This window comes from Mercenaria mercenaria, chromosome 4, assembly GCF_021730395.1.
Source record: "Mercenaria mercenaria strain notata chromosome 4, MADL_Memer_1, whole genome shotgun sequence".
Taxonomy (NCBI): Eukaryota; Metazoa; Mollusca; class Bivalvia; order Venerida; family Veneridae; genus Mercenaria; species Mercenaria mercenaria.
In genome coordinates, this window is record NC_069364.1 from 10523835 (window position 1) to 10539406 (window position 15572).

The 15572-nt window shown below is 35.2% G+C and overlaps 1 protein-coding gene across 1 annotated transcript in view; it reads right to left on the reverse strand.

Annotated features, from left to right (window-relative positions):
* The window catches only part of LOC123550958 (E3 ubiquitin-protein ligase rnf213-alpha-like), a 48839-nt gene that overhangs the window by 14911 nt on the left and 18356 nt on the right, over positions 1-15572 (reverse strand). Inside the window, exons 15-29 of the mRNA XM_053540380.1 lie at positions 15276-15329; positions 14162-14353; positions 12722-12830; positions 9799-9833; positions 7588-7685; positions 6731-6884; positions 5820-5994; positions 5425-5525; positions 4410-4467; positions 4061-4254; positions 3501-3630; positions 2181-2267; positions 1264-1453; positions 628-856; positions 313-387 (exon numbers count right to left, since the gene is read on the reverse strand). Coding sequence (XP_053396355.1) covers positions 313-387; positions 628-856; positions 1264-1453; positions 2181-2267; positions 3501-3630; positions 4061-4254; positions 4410-4467; positions 5425-5525; positions 5820-5994; positions 6731-6884; positions 7588-7685; positions 9799-9833; positions 12722-12830; positions 14162-14353; positions 15276-15329 — 1881 coding nt within the window. The remainder of the gene's footprint in view (positions 1-312; positions 388-627; positions 857-1263; positions 1454-2180; positions 2268-3500; positions 3631-4060; positions 4255-4409; positions 4468-5424; positions 5526-5819; positions 5995-6730; positions 6885-7587; positions 7686-9798; positions 9834-12721; positions 12831-14161; positions 14354-15275; positions 15330-15572) is intronic.

Below are 15572 nucleotides of genomic sequence, written 5' to 3' on the forward strand. Positions count from 1 at the left end.
TAAACATATGTAGAACCGCGTACCATTCGCGCTTTTAGCGAAGTTTAGACCTATGCTTGTGAGACTCGATATATTAAAATTAATGTGTCAAATCATGACCAATTCTATCAAAACGCTTCCACATTTCTTGTGTAGCAACCTTTTATCAACAGTAAAGCCTTGGTGACATAACCCGATCGTGCACAATTCATCTGACTTTGTTATTCTGCGATGCTTGAAAACGATAGCTTTTATTTGTCTAATTTTGATCTATTTGTGTCATATGGTATCACGTCCAACTTATTACAAAGTTACATAATCCGATAGTATTACCTGTGGAATTTTCTCTTCAAGTTTTTTAAACACAGAAGCATCTGTTATCTCTGTTCTGTATACCATCATGTCAATCTGAAATATGTTATATCATTATCCGAATTAACAAATAAATTATTACCGGCATTGTATTATATTACCTGATATATTTTGAACAGGTAAAACGTATGCCAACTAATGACACAAAGATTGTTGTCTGTCTATAAATAATCACTTATGGAGCGACGCTAGGTAACCCTTATACCATCCAACTTCAACTGGAAATTTCTTGGGGAAAGCGTTGGTGATAACTATTAAATCAACAACATCTATTACCTTCAAAACCCGACCAACATCTATCTTGGACTTTGAGAACAGGAACCTGTCCATAAGTTGCCTTTCTAAGCCAGTAAAGTCATACTCAATTTTCGTTCCTTTGCCCATCTCAAAAGAGTAATGACAATTTGCTAACACCAACGGTAGAATGTCATGCTGTGGATCATAACTGATTAAATGCGCTGCTGTCACTTCCCTTGGTAATATTTTGGAAATCAGTGCGGGTTCCCTGAAATATGCACCACTTAGTCAGGATAGGTTAATTGTTTTAAGGTGTTGGATGTCTACAGCCTTTCTTAATTTTTTAAACTTCTGACTTGCACACATTTGCATAATTAGGACCCGCAAAGTAGGGCACTATACGCCCAAAGATTTAAACATGAATTATGACAGAAAGATTTGACTACTGAGATCAGCTGATGACCTATGCCCTCGGCCTACCGAGCTGATTCATGTGCTCTGCATATCGTCACATCATCACCTAGCAACAGGCCAAGTTTTACGTCATTACTAGTACTTTGAATGGTTAACGTTATGCTCCGGACGATAAATATGTGAGACAGTATCGGTTTTCAAAAACGGCCATATAAGATGGTGTTTACATGATTATGTTGTAATGTTGATTGATGTACTTGCCTGTTTATTTCTTTAACATATTTGTCCAGGAAGTCATTTTGTTTTCTCATCAAAAAATCCAACAACGCATAAGAACACAGTCCAATTTCTTTTTCTGTAGGCAGAAGCATGGACAATGGTGTCTTTTCATTGATAGTCATATTACAGTATTCTTTTGGTACTGCCATGCCTCCTAGTTCTGTTGGGCATACTAAAATAAATGTTAATATACGTGAAACCTCTATATTTTGTATCCAAAATTAACTTAACCTGTAAATTGTGCAAAATGTTGCGTGATAAATTAGCTTAATATGAAAGAAGAAAAGAATACTGAAGAAATAAGGATGATCAGTATTATCTGGCAATGAAAATTAGCGGACAAGAGCAATCTGAGTTCCAGCCATATCCTCCGGTGTTTTTAAGGTACAACGGAGTTAAAATAATAATGAAGGGAGCTAAAGTTATAGTTTAAGAGCAAATTCAATCGTTACCATCAATTGATCCTTTAGTTATTGCAAGGGTTCTGCCCGCTAAAATTTGTAAGGACTTTGTAAGGACATTGAAGTAGATTAAAGATACCAGGCGTGGTTCTTTACTCTGCTTTAATATGATAATTCCGCACATGAAACATTTCTACATCCTAAGACAGGTTTCAAACCTAGAGAGGTGCAGGGCAAGTGATTCGAAGCCAGCAACTTTTTCCACTCGGCCACGAAGGTCCCTACTAATGCACTGAAAACACTATGCCTTATGATTACCAACAAAATGATAGAAAGGACTAATTAACACGTGTTTTATAGCGAGTCATTATTGACAGCATGATGCCAAGACATAATTATAAATGTACACGTACAAGTTCTGCCTTGTACAATGTTTGTTGATTATATTTTAAAATTGCAATTACTAGAACTCTATCTAAATCAACTTTAACAACTTACGATACATTTTAAGGCTGTTTCGAACCAATTCCCATGCCTGACTGAAGTCTTGAAGTAATCCCTCCGTCTCTGAACCTGCAACTTGATCTGCAATGGAAGCTTTAAATGATTAAATCAAGAAATGGAAAAGGCTATTATGACATATGTAATCCAAATCTGACAGAGAAATAATCAATGGTCTAAATATAAATAAAAGATAAAAACCTGATATAGTGCTAGGAAGAGTACAAAACTATAAACAAAAGACATCGCTAGTTTGATCCGCTCAGGAGAATGTTCAGTTTCTTGCTGCGAACAAGTATTCAAATCACACTGATTTGTTTATTATTATTATTATACCAAATTTATATAGCACACTTTTCATGCACACGTTCAAAAGTGCTTCACAGAAAAATTGCAACAAGAAGGCTAAGATGGCCCTAGGTCGCTCACCTGTGAAACACACCATTACAGTTTAAATATGTTTGACTTAGGGATTTCATGGAAACAAATGTTCTGGGCAATTATCATTAGAATTGGACCAAAAATGTGGTCTCCTGAGTTTAAACAAGTATTTTATTTGATATGACCTAGTGGCCTAGTTTTTGAGGACAGATGACCCATATTCAAATTTGATTTCACCAAGGCAATCATTCTGACCAAATTTCATAAGGATCAATTGAAAAATACAGCCTCTATCGCATACACAAGTTTTTTCCTTGATTTGACCTAGTGACCTAGTTTTTGACCCCAGATGACCCATATTTGAACTTGAACTAGATTTTATCAAGGCAATCATTCTGACCAAATTTCATAAGGATCAACTGAAAAGTACAGCCTCTATCGCATATACAAGGTTTTTCTTTTATTTGACCTAATGACCTACTTCTTGACCCCAGATGACCCATATTTGAACTTCATCTAGATTTCATCAAGGCAATCATTCTATCATATTTCATGAAAATCAATTGAAAAATACAGCCTCTATCGCATACACAATGCTTTCTTTGATTTGACCTAGTGACCTAGTTTTTGACCCCAGATAACCCATTTTCAAACTCGGCCTAGATTTCATCAACGTAATCATTCTGACCAATATTCATGATTTTTTGGCATAACCAGTGACAGCGTGTCTTGTGATCTTAGATTTCTGACCGGTTTATACACTTCCATCATATCCCTAATATAGGTAGGGGACTGATTGTGTAAAGCCTTAAAGGTGTGGGTCAGAACCTTGTACTGCACCCTGTATTTTGGCAAACATTTTTACATTTCCACGGTGGCGTAATTACATTAATGCACTACAAATGTCTAGTGCTGCTTGATTCAAATATTACATACCTCGTGCAAGCATTTCCACGGTAACACTAGATGCTTCGGCCTTGTCCACCTTCTTCTGGTATCTGCTTAACAACACCCGATGTAGTTGTAGGATTCTTGGTATGTATCGGATAGCTCTTAGATGGTGTTCCTTAAGTCAAGAATTATTTAATGCAGCTAAACTTATATGTACATGTACTATACACAAACACTATTATCTGTTTTTTACTTTTGCGTTCAAGACATTTTAAAAAAATCAAAACATAATAAAAACTACATTTAATAAATGTTGGAGATGATTACGATTATTACGTGTTTTTTTTTTCAGATAAGGACGAACCAAGCACGATTAGTAATCGGCATTGCTATTTTCATCATGAGATTCATTTTTTAGAGGATAAAGCACATTTTAAGAAGATAATAAATTATTTAAAAAGAAAAACCCCACTATTTATCACCAACGAATTGCAAGATAGTCTAATAAAAAGCAGGCATGTTAAGTCCAATATGTGACATTTTGTGACCAATAATCAACTTGAATCTCCCCGGTGATGCATTTACTACTAAAGTGATGCTCTTACCTCTTCAAGAAATAACTTAAGAACTTTATGTTTTCGTGTATCGGTTATCTTTGCCTCTACCTCTTGTCTGAGGTGTTGAATAGATATCGGCGTTCTGTACCGCCAAACGCGAGGAATATCCTGTAACTGCGCTGAGCTTTCTTTCTCTTGCTGGGTGTCCGTTTCGTATAACAAGCACAAAAGTGGGTCAGCTCCTGAATATGAACGATTAGACAATAAATATCATATCGCATGGCCTGCGTTTTGAAAAAAAAGAGGTAAAAGACATTCTTAACTGATTTTGTCACAGTATGATTCTATACTCGAATACAGGTAAGGACAGATGGCTATATTTTTAACTTGTACATACCTAATCTTTTGTCCTTTGCCAACAACTGATTATTTGATTTCATTGTTGCTTCTAGGGTCTGTAATACACAACATCATCATTTCATATTGTTATAGAAGTTTTAAACAATACTGCTTGATATTAAATGGCAAATTAAATGCCATTAAAACAAATCATATTTTATTCTACATATAGCAAGTCCTTAAAGTCGTGTTTGTCTCTCAAAAGAAAGCTTTTAACGATGACAAACACATATAAACTAAACAGGACGGCCTATCGGGCGTAAATGGGTGTGTAATTTATGGACTTTGATAGTCTTTATACGCATTCTCCAGATATTGATCAAGATCAATTTCTAATTTCAAGGTCATTGTATTCTCAGGTCACTCTGACCTTGACCTTGAACATTTTGATTTTGCAAGCAATAGAGAATATCTAGTGACAACGGACCAAGAAACATCATCCTATACATTTTTTAAATTAAAGGCCAAACAACGGTCAAAGAGTGACCACTATCACCCTGCTAAAAAAATGCAGTTTGCTTTCCCTGATGGATATTTATCCTTGTTTTTTTATATAAGGTCAAGCATTCGCTAGATAATAAGGATAATCTATTCACCACTAAAATCCTCCTAAACAATTTGACAAGTGTAAAGCGAAGTATTATCCTGATATTAAGGATCATTACTGATTACTGTAATCATCCTAGTATGAAGTTTACCTTATGTAAGGCCGAGTATTCTTCAGATAAAAAGGGTCACCTAATAACCACACTAATCATACAACATACAATGCAGTTAGACCAATGTATGCCTCAAGTTTACTTGACATCTGACCTTTGACCAACAGACATCTTAAACAATATGGCTCATCCACTTACCAAGGCAGTCATTATACCATGTTTGACCTCCAGTTATTGATCAGTAAGTGTCCCGCGACGGACAGACAGAACGACTGAGCAACATGAGCACAATAATATATTCCTAAGAAATAATGCAACAGTTATTTTCTTCTACAATGACAAATATCTAAGTACCTGTAATATGTCCCCTATGAATCTACTTGAGAAGTTATTTTCCCATTGCTGCCTTCCCCGTTTGGTTCTTAGCTGACACACGTCATCCCTAACTTGTTCTTCTGGAAACATAATTTTACTACGTTTTTAAGTTAAAATCACAACGATAAAATTATGCTTCAAGTGAACTTTCGAGGTTTCAGTAGAATATGATGACGTCAGTTGCCATTTCGGGTATTACATCAGACACAGGAGGGCACCTCGAACAATCAGTTGCAAGAGTCAATTTCAAATAAAACATTGACGGAAAATGGTTCCATTAGAAATAAAGGAATATCCTGTTTTAAGCGTATTTATGATCAAATCTAAATATTTATGGTGTTAGAACACTTCATTTAACACAATACAAAACTGACCTTCACGGTGTGTCCGAAATATACAATCTATAATTGTATGCATGAATAGTAAGACATCATCAGCACTTCGATTGAGGGATCTACTAATGTCATCAACATCTAATTGTATATGTCTCCACAGAAACTGTTCAACCTGGTTTTCTTCAACATCTGGCTTTATTAGCATCTGTACGCCCTGTTAGCAGAAAACAATGTGATTTTCTTGGGCAAAGTTAGAATACTAGTGATCTACCACTTGATACTTCAATTCAATCTCAATTACACATATTATTATGTTATTTAACATTGTTCTATACATTACGGAGATATATTTGCACGAGTATCTAGCTGAGAAAACCATATTTGGTTTTCCCAGCTGGGTACGAGTCCAAATATATCTCGTATTGTACAGACCATTGTAAAATAACCTTTTTATTCTATATCTATTTTATTTTAGTTTAAGTTAAAGATGATTCACTGAATATTGTATTTCTGCCTTCCTGATTTCAAGACGCATAATCTAACTCTGTACATAGAGCGCCTACTTCATCTGATTTACATTCGGAACATTTTCACGCGTTTCGGGCTTTATCGTATGTTTAACATGGGACTTTTTGAACCGTCCAAATACAGAAAAAAATACAGTTTTATTTTTGTACGCACGTGCGTCCAATAAGGTAATATATTGTACGGTCAGCTGTTGCAAATGAACGTTCAACTGGATAAATAAAATAGACATAGAGTAATCACAATTATCTGCTAAACATATTGCAAGTTATACAAGGAGTTAATGTTTAATTTTAACTTAATCCTGCAGGCTTTGCGACCAACAATATGTGACAAACGTTTTCAAAGTTACTCTAAGACAAGCAGATATTCACAAAATTAAAGTAAATTAGGAACATAGTAACTAGAACTTCCTATTGTCCTACCTGCAAATTATTTCCCGCTCCCACAAACATAGCAAGATGCAGTAAACATCTAATAGTAGCACAATAGGCTGGTGTAAGTGACCTTTCGGGTTTTGGTCCACGACCCCTAACCTCAGCTTGACCAAGGATATGACCGGTCACTGTATTGTCAACACTAAAATTGACATAGTAAGGCACTTATTTAATCATACAGTTAGAAAGCTTTGTAAAACAATTTAAGTCATACCTATGTACCAGCTATGTTTCTGATTTCTTTTACATTTTAGTCGAAAGCTAATTCAATGTATAAAATAAATGGGATCCAGATATTAAAACCACTTTCGAAAGATAAGATTTATGCACTAAAAGAAAATTTGAAGGCTCATAACGTCATTGTTTAAAATACATGAAATACATTAATTTCTTGTTGAATCATATTTCTGATAATTACTTTCATTACTATTTGTCAAAAGTTTGAATATTTCTGAATATACTAGAATGTTTTATTGAATCAATTGTGTTTCATTACCTCCCTTTGTGGCTCTAACTATTACAGTTCCTGTGCAATTCAAACCATGTAAGTACTCATAACATCTATTTAAAAACTGTTTTATCTGTTTTTAAGATAAAAACTTAAAGCATTATGGACCTTTAATATGCTTATGAAACATTACCCCTAAAACCCTACTATTTTTGAACACTACACGTAAAACTACAATTCAGACCTTTATATATAATTGTATAAACACGAAAGCACTGTGGCAAATTTCATGGACTCCCTCAAACATTGTCTGCTATTATTTTGCGTGCGTTTTAACACCCTTCCAAAATATCTTCTTATAGATTTTTTTTACTACTGGTCAATTATAAAAACTGACCCTCTGTCCTGTGTATTTCCGTGAATAAGTCTGTGTCCTTGACCTCCTATTGTAGCACCGCATTCCCTGCAATTGGCTCTTTCAATAGCCCGACCACACTGTGCAAAGCAAGTAGTAAATAAACAGGTATAATGACACAAAAGCAAATAAAATTAATAAAAGTGCAAAGAACATCAATATATATGTATCAGTTACTATAACGGTCTACTGTTACAGTAATATAGAAATAAGTTATAAACACATCGACGCAGGACATTTCGTTGACCATTATGAAACGTTTATCGTTGTATAGTAAATCAAGAACATTTTAAAACTACAGAAGTACATGCAAAAATTAAGTGTCTTCATATACTCTGGCCAATATGCAACAATTTTATTTACCTACCGGCTTCTTTGTTCCAATGAGGTCTACAAACACCTTATAGACCGCTTACGAGGTCTATAATAATTTCCAGGCCTGTCCTATTTCTATTGTCAACACAAAAATCTCAAGTGCCAGTAGCGGGAATCGAACCCGAGTCACTCCGATGCTAGTCCTATGCTCTAACCACTGAGCCAAATTGTCGACACACTTACGCATTTCTCAGAGATTAAATTTAAAGTTATGCGTAAGCGACCGAAACAATGCAGTAGAATCATGAGAAGTTCGTGCATGTCATTTTAGGTGAACGCGTGATAGACTCCGTAAATATAGCATCAATTGTTTCAAAAAAGTACGTTATAAGTGAAAAAATTCCGACCAGTTTTACATATCTTGAAAATTGATCTAAACATGACTTTACTGTAAAGTTTTAACATTCAGTTCTAAACAGGTCTTGATATTTGTCTGAAAGTTAATACGGGCATATTCTTCCGTCAAAATGGAGAATGCTTCATGAAACAGGACATTTTATTTTACCAAGAAAAATACTGACATTGATATAATTGCAAAAAATACAAACTACATAAAATTCCTCCAAGTTAATTAATAGTCTGCTAATGAAAATTGTGACGATTTTCTGTACAATTAACATAGAACATAAGTAACGAAGTTGTATTTTTGAAAATAACCAAGTAAAATTATCGTGATACATCCCGAGCGTGTCTGAAATAAGACTGACAGTTTCAACATATTTAAAGGCAATTTTAGGTAGTGGTAATTGGTGGGAAACTTGTTAAAGTACATTTGTTTTCTGAAAAATGTTCTAATTTTGTTGAATGTCGTTAATTCATATCGAACTAACAGTTGACATGTTTATGCCTTTAAGTACCATTAGACATTTTGCACTGTACAAGGTTTCATTGATTCTATACTTGACATCCACAAGTATATGACAACTTCTTCACGTGAATCAGGTGTGGAGAACCAAAACGACATTAAACTAAATAATGTTTATTCAAATCGTTGCCATGTCAATCAAAACAATGGCCTCTAACTACAACACTCTTAATTAGCTGTACTAATTACTTTCATTGTCAAGAAAACTGAAGATTTTTATATCTCCTCGATGGTGTCCGCGCAGTTTTTAGCACATTTCATTGTGCCAAATCAGGGTATATTATGATACGCATTCCTTGTGATAATGAAATGATAAATCTATATCAATACTTTTTTATACGGCAATGTATATTTAGTTGTCAAATTCAAGAGCTAAATAAAGTTTGTTTTTTTTTTAAAAAAAGGAAAAAAAATTAAACATAAACTACCATTCGCGTCAAGTTCTGACTAATTGTCAAGCCACACATTGTTGATCTCAGAGAGAGAGACTATTTCCCAAATATGCACGGATTTTTCATGCAATGCAAAATGTCATGTCCTAATTGCTGACAAATATATTTACAGGTTCGTAGCAAGTTGGGCATTTTGTTATATTAATAGTATCAAATAAATTGTGACGTATGTTGTCTTGTTCTTTCTTCTAACTATTTGTATATATCATACATACACGTTACAAACGTTCTTCAAATCCGTAACCAATTTGGACTATGTAAAACAAAGAAGCATGTAGGTAAGTCAGTTATCATTCTCGGAATAGGTCTGCATTGTGTTTATAGACTTGTGAGGAGATTTGAAAACCTCGCTCGCTACGCTCGCTCGGTTCACAAATCTCTCACAGGTCTATAAACACAATGCAGACCTATTCCTACAACAATAACTATTAAGTATAGAACGTGACACTTGTTAAACACTTAGAAGTAAAAAGGTGTACAGGTAATATCAACGATACTTACGTTGCCAATCACATACGGATGACCATTCGGACATCCTACAATAAACAAATACAAATGCATGAACAGAGCAAAGAGATAACACTGCAAAATGTTTTATAGTTTCACTATTATTTACCCAACCATACCTTATATGCAAGGGGAAGTAAGTATGATAAGTAAGACTAAAGTATCATACCATATCATTAACATCTATCCTCATGTTAATTCCGTAAAAAATGTGTTTCCAAATTTGTGACTGAATGACAGAAATCTAAAGTTTCTTCGTTACATAATAGAAACAGAATTCATGATCGATTTCCCTCTTTTGGATTTTATCTATAGTATATCTGAACAATAAGGTAAACGTTCATTTACTTTCAATATGATACCCAGTCGAAAGCGGGGCCATGAGTATGAAGGAAATCACTGAGCAAACTAACATATGCATAACTTAGTATCTTAACTAACAACTTAAACCATATTATGAGCTAAGAAAACAATCAGGTAAACTCGATTACATTTTGCTACTACAATAACTTACAAAATAATTTTTTTATTGTATATGTACAGTCCATTTTATTGTCTGTGATAAATAAGACGATTGTACTCCAAACTCTAAAAAATATTGTATTTAAACTATTTCTGTAAGCATTTCTTTATACGTAAATTCGTCATGTGAGAATCGCGTAATACTATTTTTTTATTTTATTTTTTGAAAACGTAGGTAGTGAATTAACATTTAAATGTTTCGTGTATACAACTGGACAAGCTTATATAAGAACAAGAGTGCCAGACTGTTATAAAATACGCCTGTCATCGAAACTGGCCTAATTCAAGGGCCATAATCCAGGAGTGCCTAAGGCGATTTGGGTGGTAATCGAACTTGGCCGAGATATAATGCCCACAAACATTGTCAGCAAGATTGGTAAAGATCAGATGAAAACTGTTCGAATGAAAGAGCGGACAAATCTAAATTCGCAGCTTTTCGAGTAATTTAAGGGCCATATTCCAAGAATGTCTTGGGAGATTTGGCTGGTTATCGAACTTGGACGAGATATAATGCCCATAAACATTGTCAGCAAGTTTGGTGAAGATCGGATGAAAACTAGTCGATTTAGAGAGTGAACATGCTTTGGACGCGGAATGCTCCCCCTACGCACCAAGCCCACCGCCTGCCACCGTCCGTTCGCCACGGGTGTTCACATAGTACACACCGCTCCTTCAGAAACGGGCTTATTTAAATAAGAAGACGCAAATTCGATGAATTGGTATCCCCCACCGAAAGGGTTTGTGGTGATGAATGGCAAAAAAATATACCCGGCAAAAAGTTAAGGATGTTACTTAGAAGCAAATAATTTCAATAGTCAAAATCAATTTAACAGAAAATGAATGCTTTTTTTTTTGGTTGGGGAGGGGCAGCAGGGGTGACCGGGTGAGGGTACAAAACATCACATGTTGATTATAAATATTGATGGAAAATTAAAAATGAAACAAGAGCTGTCACTAATGGTGACAAATGCCCCCGCAGCGCCCTGACCTTTGACCTGGTGACCTTGACCTTTGACCTGGTGACCCCAAAGTCAATAGGGGTTGTGTACTCAAAAAGTACTATCAGCATGTGAAGTTTGAAGGTCCTGGGTGCAGTGGTTCGCGAGTAAAGTGCCTTCATGCAAAAAGTTAACGTTGTGACGAACGAACGAACTAACGGACGGACAGTTGAAAACTAATATGCCTCCCTTCGGGGGCATAAAAAATAATGGGTGGTCGTGGTGGTGGGGGGAGGGGGATGCATGATCGGGATGGTGGGCAGGACTCAGCGGAGTAGAGGAGTGAGGTGGGGGAACAGTACAACTTTGCATGTTGATAAATATTCATGGAAGGTTTGAAATTTTTTTTAAAAAGGAATTATTGTTTTTTGGGGGGGAGGTTGGAGGGGGAGTGTGACCAAGGCAAGGTGGTGATCAGGTGTGGGAACATAACTTCACATGTTTATAATAAATATTCAAAGAAAAGAATAAAGAATGAAAGAAGTTTAATGAAATTCTATCACTTGGTTGGTTTGTTATGTACAAATCTGTAGATTTTTAAACAATTAAAGGTCAATAACTCTGAGGAAAATTGACCAATTAAAAAAATGACAGGCATCATCTAAGTATGCTGGTTCATATTTATTTCAAGTTTCATGAAATTCTACCAGCTTGTTACTGAGAAATTGCTGCAACGTGGATTTTTCATTAAATCAAGGGCAATAACTCTAAGGGAAATTGACCAATAAAAAAACAATTAACGGGCATCATCGCAGTATGTTGGTGCATGTTTAATTCAAGTTTTATAAAATTCTACCTGATAGTTACTGAGAAATGGCTGCAGACGGACATTTTTTTGGGCATTTTTCATTAAATCAAGGGCAATAACTCTAAGGGAAATTGACGTAATACGCACTATAAAAAAACTAAACGGGCATCATCACAGTATGTTGGTTCATGTTTATTTCAAGTTTCATGAAATTCTACCTGCTAATTACTGAGAAATGGCTGCGGACGCACGTACGCACAGACTGACGGACGGACAACGCCATTTCAATATCCCCTCCCGATTTCATCGGCGGGATAAATAATGTAAATACTAGATATGATTAGCAGGTTGTCAAATTTTCACTTAGGTATGAAATATTCGAAGCTGTGTTAAAAGAATTTTAAATACGCTTATATATTTCGTACTATATGAAAGAAATAAAATCGCATTTAATTGCTTTATTGCTATCACTAAAAAATAAGACGTCTTAAATACCAAATGTCCAAAACAACAGGTGCTGACTGAATACTGGCCAAGATAAAAACCATTCCACTACACAATTTTGAAACCACGAGAAAAAATATAGAATTTCTGAAATTAAGCAAAGAAATGGCTAAAACGTGTGTAAGACCGCTAAATAAATCCATACTGTAAAATACTGGGTTTGCATCAGCATTCCTTGTCTGGTTACGTGCAGCTAGCAACGCTTCTTTCACTTCATCCAGATCATCTTGTGGCATCGTAGGCAAAAAGCAGTCCTAGAAAACAATAATGTACATCTACGTATCAACTAAAGCAGAACAACTTTCATTATATTTAATAATAAATTTTCCTCGTATAATGTTTTCTATGTACCTCTTGCAAAACAAATCATTAAATAATATCAAAGCCTTGCACACAGATAGGATTACCAAACATTGTGTTCAATAGTGCAGAAAGTATCAAGTTATTTCATTATTATTTTAACTAAATCATTGCTACTCGTGATTAATATGCAAAGATACAAATTATAAACAAAGTAAGGGTACTGTTTTGACGTAGAATAGTAGGTAAATATATCTAACACATTTCACTACTCCATTCCTTTTCTAAAACGACTGACAGCTATGGTGACCATGATGTTGTAAAATTGGTCAAATCCTAATCAAGGTAACAGTGTTATAGACCAGGCAAAAAGTGCAATATTCAAACTCTTTTGACATAATATTATGTTGATCTTTTGCTTGGATATAAGAGGATGTATAAAACATCTGGACAACTGGACACCGTAATATTTTAATAAATACCTTTTTGTATCTTTGTTTTGTTGGGTTTAACCTCGCACCGACACAATTCAGGTCATGTGACGACATTACAGCTTTGATGTTAGAGGAAGACCACAGGTGCCTCTCCGTGTTTTATTCATCACGGACAGGCACCTGGGTAGAACCAACGATCTTCCTTAAACAAGCTGGATGGCTTCCTGATATGAAGAATCCAACGCCCCGAGTGGGGCTCGAACCCACATGGGTGAGGAGTAAGTGATTTGAAGCCAGCGACCTTAACCATTCAGCCACGAAGGTCCCTTAAATACTTTTTACAAGTTTAATATTAATATATGTATAACAAAGCTATGACCGAAGGAAGTGCAATATGCAACAGCTTTAGCAAAATAGGAATATCAGTTACAAACATTTTGCCGATAATATCGATTTGGCACGGGTTTGTACTTCTAAGAAAAAGAAAAAACGCACAATGTGCTCCTCGTGCCGCTATGTTCGGTTAATGATGTCTGCTAAAATTAAACAAAATCCGAAAGCGGTTACCAAAAATATGGTCGAAAAAGGGAAGTACAATGTCTAAGACCCCTATAAACCCTTGCGACATTGTCCACGGTAAGGCGTTACATAAAAATACTCTGTGCAATCTTGCGATATACATATAGTTAATTGAAGTTTTAAAAACAAACGGATAGCATTGTAACCAAATATACAGCTAGTGTAAACGGTGCATTATTCATTGACCTGTATGGAAGATAAAACAATATAAGATGCCTCGGAAATACAGCTATTAAAAAGGTAAACGTTTTGACAAATCTTATGTAACTCACCACACATGTTTGTGGTCGAGTCATTAATGTCAGCAGAGGTTGCAGAAGTGTTCTTTCTCCCTTCAAATTAGAAAAAACTGACTGAAAATGAACAACGAGACACTGCATTCCCTGCTCGAGCATGCCTTCACCTTCTACATTTCTAAGATGTATCTGTACCAGCTCGTTCTGTACCAGTGCGTTCAGTAATGTCTGAATAGAAATAATGATAAGTGCCATGTAGTCAAGTAAATAGGCGATATTTCTTGAAGCATGAATCCGCAAATAGCACTTTACGTCGTATAGAATGTTTCCTACTAACAAATTATCAAAAATGTAGACAAGACACATGCTCACACATTACACAGTTACATTTTAAGCGGGAATCAACTGCCCAAAATGTGGTTTCACTATAGTAAACCATAGACATAGAGGATGATTAATTGTTCCAGTGTATGATTAAAGTCTTTAACGAGTTAACATCATGTACAATATTTTCAGGAGTGGCATTAATTTATACTAATTTGTTTTAGCTCGATTGTGATGAAAGCTTCAAGCTTATTTGAACCACTCTCGAGTCCGCTTCCTGGAAAAACTAGTACTGGTGTCATATGAGAAGTTATGGTCGTGACCCCAGCGGGGCTCGAACCCATGACCCCTGGAATGAGCGGCCGTGTGGCATTGTGAAATGTAAGATATGCTGTTCAGGAGTGCAAGATATTTTGATCTTGCATGTACAACAAACACATTTTCTTTTTATTTCATGTTTTACTTAATATACCCGTTCTGTAGCTTTTTACTGGTGTGAAATATATTTGATACATTTTACTCATATATTTCAGTAATTCACTGAAAAACGTGTAATAAATCGCAAATGATTGAAAGAACCTAAGAGCACACAGGTAGGTATATTTCATCAATACATTTTAAAAGTCTGGTAGATGTAGCATAGCTTACCGATGCTATCATTTCGGAGTTACATTGTACAATTAAAATACATCATTAAAACTATTTCATAATATTAACTAAAACTAAGATTACAGCTAAAATGGTAAAAAGTATGTGCGCATGAAAACTTGAACTAGTTAAATTACCATGTACACATATGAATAATAAGATTTTTTAAAGTACTCACCTTATTTTTAAGAACTTGACAATCAGAAATAAGCTGCATCAATGTTTTCCGGACCTGTAATCAACGTTTCTGTCATCAGTTGTTTTCACAGTATTGCCATTAGCATATAACGATTAAAATCACTACATGACTATGTAAATAAAAAGCCTTTTCATAATAGTTATGTGTCGTTTTTCGCAAACATATGTATATTAAATATTAGCAACCGTCAAGTTTAATCGTTTGCCACTGCCTGTTCCAAGGCGGTGCCCTATTTGTTCCCTCTTCAAGTATGCTTGAATCTGGTATGTTTATGTA